Genomic DNA, 12,745 nt, shown 5'->3' with positions numbered 1-12,745 from the left:
AACTATGTTTAAATTAAAATAATCAAAATTATTTCGCTAGATACTATCACAACGTTACTAAACGTGGCATTTCATACTTGCTCCATTCTTTCTTCTAATTATTTATGGTAATTTTTAATAATCTTTCTTTTCATTTTGCTTTTATTTACTTTTATTTTCATCCACATCTCTAATTAAACTACTCTTCTTTTTATATTACTTCTTTTTTTTTTCCTGGTATTATCATATTACTTCTTCTTATTATATTTTTCTATCAAAATTATATAACACAATTTATCTATATGATCCTAACAGCATCGTTAATTTTTTGTTTTCATTGTCTAAGTTCTGTATTTTTTTTTCATCTAAATTCTCTACTTCAAATGTGTACTTTTTATTTTTATTTTTTTTAGTTTTACTTTCTATTTTTTTTAAACTTTCTTTTTTCAACTCAAACCACGAAATAAATTTTTCTTCTGGCCCAATTTACATGAGCCTAATCCATTTACCAATACTATAATACATAAACTTTATCAAAAAAAATTTAGCCTAACCTTATGGCCGTAATTATTACATTTTTAATTACTGTTAAGTGTTAATCCAGTTAATTCCCAATAGAAAACTATGACACTCTATCCCATACTACTTACTGTACACGTTTTGCATATCACTGTAACGGAGCAAAAGTTATTTTTTTGATGGATACCTGTCAATTTCTCAGAACAACAAAACATTTCTATATGTATAGAAATAAGTAATAACCCACACTTTTACATCAAAAAATTTACCTAATTTTAATTATAAAAAATATATAAAATATATATTAATTAAAATTCACTATTAAAATTATTGAAAGGTCAATTTTGTATTCTAGAAATATATAAAAAATTTCTTTTATTTTTTAGAAGAAAAATAAAAAATTAACTATTTCTAGATGAGAGTATCAATTCTAGCTAATATTTTTTTTTTAGAGCTACTTCTTTTTTCCTAAATAGAATGCAATAAATCTAATTTTTTATTTTGGTACTATATAACAGTGTGTGAAACACATACATATATTAGTCACCAAAAAAAAACACATACATATATTAGTCCAATTTATAATTTATTATAGGTTATTTAATAAATATTAAACTTGATTTGTTAATAACGTAAGATTTGATCAAACATAAATCGTTAAATGGTCTGATATTTAAAAAAAATAAATAAATAAAATTAAAGATGTTAAAAAATAAAAAATATATATGTAATTAAAAAAAAAAAAGTAATTTAGCCATCAACGAACACACACCGACTCTCTTCAGCAATTGGAAAAAAAGAGGAGGGGCCCTCTGAAACAGAAAAGAAATATGGCAATACTTTCGTTTTTGTCGTCGTTAGAAGCAGATATTTCTGTACCCTCGCTCTTGTCCACCGTGACCGTCGTCTCGGCCACTGCCACAACCTTGTTCTTAATCTGCAAGTCTCGCTCTCGCCAATCTAAAAGCAATTCAACTGGCAAGATTCTATTTGTTTCCCAAATCGGAACCTCAAAAGCCCTAGCTTCGTGCCTCTGCAATTTGTTCGAGTCGTTCGGCGCCGTTACGGAGCTCGTAGATGCCAGGGATTACGTGCCCGAAGCCCTACCCAAGGAGAACCTTGTCGTCCTCGTTGCTTCAACTTCGGAAGTTTGGAACCAATTGCTCGGACAAGATTTCATCTTAACTGACAACCGTTCTCGCGGAGCACGGATGTTCGCCCGTTCGATCGTCAAGTACGCGAAGGGCTGTAAGTTTGGATCGTTAGTTGTGAATGCTAACGGTTTCAGTGCGTTTGTCGCCGGCAAAGGGGCTTCTGAAGATGACACGAATTTGATGGCTAAGGCTGCCAATCAAATTAGGGATTTGGGGGACACTGTTAAATTGAACGCGGATTTTGAGAGCTGGTGGGGAAGTGTTGTTGGGGTTTTGCAAGGTGCTGTTTCGGGAGGTGCTGCTGATGCCATGTGCGGGGAATCTGATCCTAAGGTCGGTTTCTGCATCCTCTTATCCTTATAAACTTAACTGGATAAGTATGACGTTTCAATTTATCATCAACACTCTGCAAAGCTTTCTATTTATTTGATTCTGTCGTAGATAATATGATTGTTTCCCTAATTCCAGGATGTTGGTTCTTCTGATTCAAAGCTATCCATGACGCAGAGCTTATACCTGTTTGTGGAAAATACAGATCTTGATTTAGAGTATGTTGGGACAACAACCATCACGCGCAGGATGTTAACTATAACTGAGGCCAACTTTATTAAGAATGGCACTGTTGATCTTGAAGATGGAGGTCATGTAACTGCCGAATGGCCTGTTAGAGATGGTCTATTGGTCGATTATCCATTACCAGATGGTCAAGGATTTTGTTCTGTCGGTCACAGCTTCTTCTTTGCTGGTGGTAACCTGTGTGTTGTTGACCCAAAATTGTGTTTGGATTTGCATGATTATTACCCCTCAAGGATGTGTTGCCTCAAGTATGAGGGTTCTAATTGGAGTTGGAAGTTTTGTGGAAGCATGTTCTGCGACCGATTTAGACCCTTAGTAGTCCCCTATGATGGCAAGTTGTACATCTTTGGGGGTGGTGGAGATGCAAATTGCTGGGTTGATATTTACTGCCTAAAATCAGGTCTATGGGAAACAAGGGAAAGGAAAGTGCCCGAAAGTGCTCTCTTTTCATATTGCATGGGCCATTACACTTACTTTCTGTGGGAGGACAGCACCAAGCCTCACAAGAAGACGCACATTGTATTGTATGCTCGTCGTGGTGAACATCAAGGTCTTTTGTCATATGACGTCAAGGCTAACAATTGGGAATACCTTGATTGGAATTTTCCGCCAGTTCCTAGATTATGTCCAAGGAGACTTGTTCGTTTGGGATGCAGTCACTATCTTCTGATTGTTGACTTTGCTCCAATGTGGCATATTTATGATTTATCTAAGATGAAGGTTGTGGAAACGGTGGAGGTGCATGGTTTGGACAAGACCGCAGAAATAATGAATATTTTTTGTTGCCACAACACTAGCGATGAAAGTTTGATTTATATGTTCATGAAACCTGAAAATGCTTTCGAGGGAGAGCCATCTACTAGCTATGATTCTGGGGTTGTTTCTTATGCCAGAGTCAAGCTCGAACTCAAAACTTTCTCTGCCAAGATTGAATCCAAGGGTAATCTTAACGTTGGTAATTTGGTAAAACTTTATATGTGAGTATGCCCCTCTTTCTTTCTTTAAACTTCTTGACCATATTCATTGAGCTTTGATATTTACTGCTTTATCTCTGTGGACACTGGACAGGTTTGCTGTTGGAGATGAAGACCAATAATTGTAAGAAATTCTTTGTTTAAGACGTTGAAATTAAAGAAGAATATTTGCACAGTATCGTAAAATTGAAAACTCCCAAATCCTGAAAGAAAAATTACACCTTGAATGGCTATTATTTTTTAAAATTTTAACTAATGTATATACTCACCATAAAATTGTCAGAATCTAGCAACAAATAAATGTATATTCAACAAAATTAATGCTATCCAATTTTATTGAAAATGTGCTTAAATTTAATGATAATCATTATTTTTGTTAAGGTTTAACAACAGCAGTATAAGATCTCGAATCTGTGAAGCATTACTGTTCCTGCACAAGAATTTGATGACAAAATAAAAGGTATGGTGCTTCATCCATGATAGACCAAAATCACAAACCTGTAAAGAGAAAAAACACGAAAGAAAAAGAAATTAGTGGTGCAATCATACAACATGATTTTTAAGATACAAGTTTTGATAACCATTTAGTTTTTGTTTTATTCTCTAATTTGTGACATAATTTTTAATAAAAATGTTTAAATGAAAATAACTTACAGACATTTTATAATAAATAAGAAATAAATAAAGCTTTCCTAACCATAATAGTGATGCATCTCCTCAGGTATAAAGACAAAAGGTTCTAAAAGGTAAAAAAAATATATTTTATAATTAGAAATTATCATTTACTAAAAAAATAATAACAATGCCTAAAGTCATCAACTTTTCATACAAATGCTAAGCAATTATTCCAATCTTATTCCTTATTATACATTTATAACCTTTCAAAACTTCTCTAGGTTTCATTAAACTTATAGTTATTATTAAATGAATTTAGTTAATTTGTATCCTAAAAATACATGTTAATAATATTATAAAATAAAAAAATTTAATATAAAACGTTTAAGTTTTTAATACATTTATTTTATATTTAATTATTAAAAATTAAAAACTTTCACTAATAATAATTTTAACATGTGTCCTTAGAATATAAGTTAGCTAAATTCTTATTAATTTAATTAAACATAACTTCGTTAACTTCTCATAAATACTAAAGTCATAGACGATATACATGCTAACTTCTCATAAATACTAAAGTCATAGACGATATACATGCACACACTCTCGTAACCTTTCATAAATATCAAGTGTTATATGAATGTCAGTTTCATGCATACATTTTATTTAATTCCAAAAAGTACTTATTTGAGGGGGGAAAAAAGGCAATTTTAAGGATTTTATTCTTAGTAAATGGCGTGTGAGAGAGTAATAAATATTAAGGAAAATGATTAGAGATAAGATTGTATAATTAATTTAATTTGTCTGTTTATGCGTCTCTTTTTATTAAATTAAGTTTTTGAAAAAAATAATTTTATACTATGGTATTAAAATTTGTATAACTGAAAATTTAGAGTTTAATTATTATTATCTCCCAAAAAAAATAAACATAAGAAAAAAAAAGAAAGTTGGTATAAAAAAATTTACGCAAGAATTTTCTTTTGTAGAATTTTCTTTTGATTCTAACTTACCTCAAGAACATTCGAATTTTCTTTTTAACCTACGATTTCATTAAAAAAAAAAATAATTTAAAAATTTGATTAAAAATGATAAAGAGACCAATTTGTCATAGTAAAAATAATTCTTGAAGATTTCTAGACTAATAAAAAGTTGTTGAAATTAAAATATTCAATTTCAAATTCTTTAAAAACTAATTTAAATATTTATTTATTTTTTATTGACATTATATATAAAAACACTTCAATTGATGAGGTGTGTTTTGTTATATTGGTTTTTAAAACATCATAATAATATTAGTTTACTTTTGAGTATATGTAGTAAGTATAGGTTTTAATTTATGCATGCAAATTTCTGTGAAAGGTACATTCCTTAATTACTATTAGATTTGTTTTAATGTTGTGTAGTTATGTTGACAAGTGAAGTGTTAATTGGAGCCAAGTGTCAAGCAATTTCCGATAAGCAAGTAGAGTGCAAAAGCAACTCTCATAACTATGAATGCAACCAGGAATGCATAGACAAACATGGTTTCAAGGCCTATGGAGATTGCTATAATAATTCCCTTTGTGTATGCACCTTCAATTGTCCCTCTAATAATTATTAGTTTGTAGAATTTTCATATACCACTACATATTATTAGAATAATTTTGTAATAAAAACGAGAGTGGTTAAAAACTCTGAAAGTAGCACTATACATGAAGGTTATAGGATGACGCTAATAACTTCTACATAAAGGTTAGCATACTATATATACATGTGTGTATGTGAAATAATTTTATTAATAAATATATGAAATTATTTTATTTGCTTTATAGAAATTAAAATTAAAATTAAAATGTATGTAAAGTCATGTTTTAATTTTTTCCGTACGGTACGTATCATTTGAAGAAGCCAGTGGTGAATTTGATTGAAAATATATAGTATAGTCTTTTTACTATTAGATTATCAAAGCATTAAATTCATATCATAAAGAAAAATAATTTGGATTATAGTAATAGTAAATGTTTTTAGTTATTTTTCAATTCCATGAAATTAGTATGTAAAATTATAATTCTAATTTCATATACTACTCCAAACATAATATTAGAAATAGAGAATTATTCAAATAAAAACACCTAAAATATTTTTTTTAAATATTTTTTAATAATTAAAATTTAACATATACAATTAATTAAACCGTGTTATTTTTGTTATAATTAGATCAGACAAATTGATTTGGCCAAAAATTGATAAACTAAATCTTAAGTTGGTCTAAATTAATATTTTTTTTTATAAAAAATGACTACAATATCTCTATTATAAAAAATGACTAAAATATTCTATTATAGAAAATGACTAAAATATATTAATTTAAATCGATTCAAGATTTAGTTCATCAATTTTTAGCAAAATTAATTTGCCTGATCTAATTTTGACAAAAATAACATAATTTAATCAGTTATTATATGTATTGAATTTTAATTACTAAAAATATCTTAAAAGAAAAAGATGTTTTAGGCACTTTTTATTAGAGTGGCTCCCTTAAAAATATAATCATTTATGTATTTTCTCTTATCAGTTTAAATTTTTAAAAGAAATAGTTTTATAATATGTTTTCATAATTTTTATAACCGAAAAGTTTAGAATTCGATCATTGTTGAATTTCCAAAAAAAAATTTACTATATGATAAATTAAAAACAAAAGTCTTTTGCAAAAATTTAAACAATTCCAAAAGAAATTTTTAACTTGTTCGAAAGAACGTATTAAAATTTTAATATTAATGTGTCTCTTTTCATTAATTTAAATTAAAAAAAATGATTTCATGATCTATAAAAATCGGAATTAACTAATAAGGAGCACAATTCCAATTTCGAAAGCCAATTTCATGTTCAATACGTCAAATGGGCACTAATGAGAATAACTAAAATCTCATTTACAACAATAATGATTTTATTATTCTTCCGATAGAATTTCACTACGATACATATGCTTTGAAAGAGAATTATTCAAATATATTATATCTAATATTTCATATGTTTTTTCTTAATGCCCCATAGGCAGTTCTAAGCATCAACATAACTAATCAATTACCAGAACATGTGTAGTAGCAAATACAACTTGATTTTTCGCAAAAACCATAGGAATCAAAGCCATGCTTCCAAACACAATTCCTCTTACAAGGTAGATAACCAACTTCTTTGCAACCTTCCACATCCCTCCATGATTCTTTGCATGCCGTAGCCATTACTTTAGCCACTTGATTTGTGATCAACATGCCTGCAAAATAATCAAACAAATAAAGCTAAAGTTCTTTTCTTTATTTTATCTAAAATCTTAAATTTTCATTCGAGTCCCGTTAAGGAGACAATAGCGTTATTCGAGTACTAGGGATAATAAACATCTTCCCAAAAGCTTAAACTGATTTTCGGGTTCACCAAGGATCGAACTCTTGACATTTTGAATCTAGAGTTCTAATACCATATCATGATATCACTCATCTCAAAAACTTCAACTAATGAAAAAAGGTAACACTAATGGTTATATCTATAATACTCCCTAAACCTCAATTATATATATTGTATTCCATTGACTCTTTATACTTTTCCTTTTCATTAATACACAACGTGGTGTTTGGTTTCGGGTTTTGGACCCAGAAATTTATTGGAAAAAAAATGCAAAGATGCGTTTCATAGAGGAGTACGATTAGAAATAGAGACACAATATATTGTTCCATAATATTAGAGAAATAGTTATTTTTGTATTAGCTTAGAATTTTGAGAGAAATCGTAATAACATGACATAGCATCAAAATTTTTATAACCAAAATATCTAGATTTCTATTTTTATTGAATACTGAAAGAAATTTTTTTTAGCATAAGACAAAAAAAAAAGTTTATGCAAAATTTTAAGTAAACCTAAAAAAATTTTGTTCGGAGAGCAGGTTAAAAATATAACCGTTCATTTGCTTATTCTTATCGATTTAAATTTTCAAAAAAATAATATCATAACACAACATTAAATTTTGTATATTTTTTGTGTATTAGTTTGTTGGATGGTAAGAACACAAGATAAAAATGGGAGATAAATTTTTTTTAATAACAATAAAAATAATTATTAATATATTTATTAATATTTAAACAGTATAATAATCATTTTATATTTTGTTGTTAAACAAATTTTAGCGATAATTATAACAATCACCAATATAAGCATTTTTAATGATCACAAAAGTTTTATAACTGGTAATTATAAAATATAATAATGGAAAATAAATAATAGTAAGTAAAAAAGAATAAATTAACCAAAAGAATGATTATATATAATGTAATTGCCATTAAAATTTCTCATTAAAAATAATTTTTCTTTTAGTGGGAGGGGAAATAATGCGTAGGTGAAGAATGATGAACCTGAAATCAAAAGGAAAAGTGAGAAAATGTTCCCTAAAGTTAACTTGATGGCCATCTTTCTGATGAGCAAAATGGAAAAGTTACTCAGTTCAATAGCTCTTTTCCGATCCTATGGAACAATTTAGAGGAATTGAATATAAATAGGCAGAGAGAGCATCTTTTTCATTATTTTTAATAATTGAGTCAAATTTTTATTTCATTTCTAATGTTTGAAATATTTTAATTTTGTTTTAAAAAATTTTAATATACTCAATGTTATCTAATCGCACGTAATTTATTTATTAGTTAATAAATTTAATCTATATATATATTATCAAAGATAGAGAAATTCGAACTCACGATTTCTAGATAAGTATAAAAATACTATACAATTTAAATTATAGATTATTGGCTTAATTCTAATATATTAATAACATAAATATATTTTATTTTATTGATAGAAATTTTTTTTTGCGGAAACTTTTTAAATAGTACAAAAATTAATTATATAATATATAAATATTTTATATCATTATTACATTAAAATTAATTTTTATTTATTAATGATCATATGAGTAGCTGCATACACAATGAGGATAACTACACTCTGAAGAAGATGTGGAGCCATACTTCTTGGTGCAGTTCTCTTGACACTGTTTTTTGCACGGATGTGATTGTTCAATCCACAATTCACGACACGTCATCGCTTTGCTCACTTGAATAGTTGTTGACATAGCTGCAAAATATTAAAGCAGAGTTATTAATAAAACATAGGATATTTTGATTTAGAACATCAAGTTTCCAATAAATAATTTAATCAACAACAACAACAATAACAAAGAGAGCATGGGATATGAAGGATTGATGAACCTGAAACTAAAACGACAATTAATAACAGATTTGTCATTTTTCGGAAAAAATGTGAATAATTCTTAATCTATCTTGGTTTTCTTTTTGGAAGATATGCAACCCCGGGGTATATATATATATATATATATATATATATATAGTTAAGAATAATGTGAGAATTAGGTTTACCAAAATTTTGATTTTAGATTAATTAATATTTAAAAATATATTAATTTAATTTTTTAAGATAATAAATAATGGGTATATTATGTTTTTTTTGTCAATTTATCAAATAAATTTGATGATGGTGTTTATGTATATCATTAATTATAATAATGTATTTGTTTATAGAAGATCATTTTGTAAATAATAGTCTTTGAAATTAAATTTTATCTATTTTGTTAGGGTTTGCAATAAATAAAAATAATTAATAAGAATTATATAAAAATTCAAAAAATAATAAATGTCTTACTATGTAAAACGGCATCATTATTGTGTTCGTGTAGTGCAACAACAATAAAATACATCATTATAAATAACAAAACACATGAATAATTCTATTTCGTTTTATATTATCTATTGATAAAAAAATAACATGTTTAACATTTGTTATTTGTGAATGACTTAATTAATAATTTTTTTATAGACTAATTAATACGACATTAAAATTTTTGAAAATCTAATAATTAAATATTCATTTTGCTGTGTCTTAAAAAAGTTTTCAAATACGGACCCAAAAAAACCTTTTTCTTTATAAAAAATGGACATAGACTAGGAGCTGATTTTATAAAACTTTTAGAATAAATATTTATGTTCTCAGAAGTATATATATTTTATTTTTTGATAAATAAAAAAATTATGTACTTGTATTTATAATTTTAAAAATTTAATAATATTTTTTAAAATATTTAAAAAGTATTTTTAAAATTGTTTTATGTATACCAGAATAAAAAATTTAATATAATTTAATATATTAATAAATATTTAAATTTATTTTTAACTAAATTATTAATGCAAAATTGAATTCATGATCAAAATTTATTCTCCTTACTTATGTCTATTTTGATCATTTTCAGTTTAAAAAATTATATCCATCACAATTCTTGTTAGTTGTTACTTATACTTACTGAAAGTAACTTTTAGAGTTTTAATTTAATTTTATTAAATATAAATACTACAAATTTTAAAGATAAATTTAATTAAAAAATTTTAAAAATTAATTTAAAAAATAAATTTGACCATTTACTCAATATTAATTAAAACTATTCTTACAAAAGACTTACATATATAATTAAAAATCGAATTATCTAATTTCTTTATTTTTATTAAAATGCTTATATTTCATTGCCATGCAAACCAGCAAAATATGACCAAAATTTTAACATGCATTTCGCTATCTTTTAACAAAATACAGAAGAATGCACAAAATGTTAAATTTTTCAAAAAATATACAAATTGATAAATAATTATTTTTAAAAAAAAATCGTTTTGGAGAGCCTAAAGAGCTCAATAACTTTTTTCGAGTTACAACTTTGAATTAGATCGTGCCACTTTAAAATCAAATGGTATTTTTCATAGCAGTCCAAGAAGTTAGTTTACTTTTGGATAAGCATAAAAATTAAAGCTTTTATAAATACGGATATCCCCAATATATAAAAACCTATTGCACATAAAAAAATAACATTTTACAATAAAAATAATAAAATAAATAATTACTGTAACATTTTGGTTGAAAATAAGCATCTTAATAGAAAAAAAATCTAATAAATATTAATATATAATATATAGATATATATATTATATATAAATATATATAATATAATGAATATTATATTCAAAAATCTTATATTAGACTGAATCCTTTTTGTTTTTGACAAAATTCAATATAGATATCTTAATTATAAAATCTATAAAAAAATACGTCGGAAGTTATATACCGCAAGTGATATCAACCTTCAGATTTTAAATTATTTTATACATCTAAAAGAATAAGTTTTAAATATGTATTTTCATTAACGTTTCATATATACCGAAGGATTACGAATTTCATCATTAACTTTTAAATATTCACTTAAATTATGAAAGGAAAAAAGTATTGAAATTATGATAACTAAAATATTGTAAAATTATGTGTCACGTCTATATCATGTCCCCCAAAAGACATCTAGAAGACACATACACCTAAAACATTATTACATTATTAAAAGGGATAATTACTGTCTTCTCTTGTTTTTTGGTTGCTCACGATATCTCTTAACCCGACAGGTCAAGAACTAATATATCACGGATCGGAGCTTTATTTAAGGGTTTGGCGCTGGCCAATAGGTTGCTGTATACATAAGATAAAATTTGAACCTCTAACACTTGCTTAAGTAGACGAATGAGCTGACCACTCGACTAACCAAAATTGGTTTAGTGTCCCCTCTTGATTGCTGCTCCATTGCTCCCTCCAATACAATCTCAAAAGCTACTTTATAGAAGAATTCAGTATTTTGTCCTCTAATAATATATATTAATTGAAAAAGTTTTTATTAAAAATATAAAATATTTAAATTTTAATGAATTTATTATTTTGTATTTATTAAAAAATTAAAATCTTCTACCAATAGTAATCTTATTATTATGTGTCTTTAGAACCTATATTAATTAAACTTTTTATAAAATTGAAACAACATCTCACATTTATAAATCATTTATATTATTTTAAAGAAATATAAGAATTATAATTGTAATACACACTCTTCATGCGTAGTATATGATTGGCTAAGATGTGAAAATTTATAGGTGAGTAACCCGGACATAATAAACTAACTGAACAAAATTGGTTAGCATTGGTATTGCTGTTAACAGAATTAGTTTGTGTTAGTTAGCTTGTGATTAATTTGTGATTGTTATAACAGAATTAGTTAGTTTATCTTATGTGTTTATAGTGTGACAACTGGCACTCTTTTACTATAAATAGTTAGAGTTAGTTATTGTTGAACTCAACTTTCACTTTACTAAATATGTTATATCATTATTATTACATTAAAATTAAAATCATAATTAATAATGATCACATTCGTAGCTGCATACGCAATAAGGAAAACTACACACTGAAGAAGATGCGGAGCCATACTTTCTGGTGCAGTTCTCTTGACACTCTTTGCACACATCTGATTTTTCAAGCCACAATTCACGACACGTCATCGCTTTGCTCACTTGAATACTTGTTGACATAGCTGCCAAATATTAAAGCAGAGTTATTAAAAAACATATAGGATATTTTTATTTAGAACATCGAGTTTTCAATAAATAATTTAATCAACAAAAAAAAAATAGAGTATGGAATATGAAGGATTGATGAACCTGAAACCAAAAGGACAATTAATAAAAGATTTGTGAAAGTTATCTTTGTCATTTTTCAGTTAGAAAAAATGTGAATAATTCTTACTCTCCGTTTTATTATTTTTTTTTGGGAAGATGTGCAACTCCACGAGAAGGAGGGGGTATATATAGCCATATAGTTAAGAATAATGTGAGAATTATTAGGTCTACCAGAATTTTGATTTTAGATTAATTAGCTTTTAAAAAGGTATTAATTTAATTTTTTTAAGATAATACATAATGGGTATATTATGTTTTTTTTTTTGTCAATTTATCATCAAGTAAATTTAGTGATGGTATTTTTGCATATCATTAATTATATAGTTACATATCTATTTATTTATAAAAAAT

The 12,745-nt window shown here is 26.4% G+C and overlaps 1 protein-coding gene across 2 annotated transcripts; it reads left to right on the top strand.

Annotated features, from left to right (window-relative positions):
- Nucleotides 1-1,265: 1,265 nt before the first annotated feature.
- Nucleotides 1,266-5,573, top strand: LOC130947532 (uncharacterized). Of its 2 annotated transcripts, XR_009072708.1 has the most exons (5): nt 1,266-1,985; nt 2,121-3,205; nt 3,297-3,326; nt 3,584-3,662; nt 5,221-5,573. XR_009072708.1 is itself a non-coding variant. In XM_057876229.1 (4 exons), exons 1-3 carry the CDS (start codon nt 1,329-1,331, stop codon nt 3,322-3,324), a joined length of 1,770 nt encoding a protein of 589 aa, XP_057732212.1. In that variant the 5' UTR covers nt 1,266-1,328; the 3' UTR covers nt 3,325-3,326; nt 5,221-5,573. The 2 variants fall into 2 exon arrangements, 1 of the variants encoding a protein (XP_057732212.1); XM_057876229.1 differs by lacking the exon at nt 3,584-3,662.
- Nucleotides 5,574-12,745: the final 7,172 nt, after the last annotated feature.

The sequence above is a fragment of the Arachis stenosperma genome, chromosome 9, assembly GCF_014773155.1.
Source record: "Arachis stenosperma cultivar V10309 chromosome 9, arast.V10309.gnm1.PFL2, whole genome shotgun sequence".
Classification (NCBI taxonomy): Eukaryota; Viridiplantae; Streptophyta; class Magnoliopsida; order Fabales; family Fabaceae; genus Arachis; species Arachis stenosperma.
The sequence above is the reverse complement of the archived record's forward strand: the minus strand, read 5'-3'. Positions and strand labels throughout refer to the sequence as shown.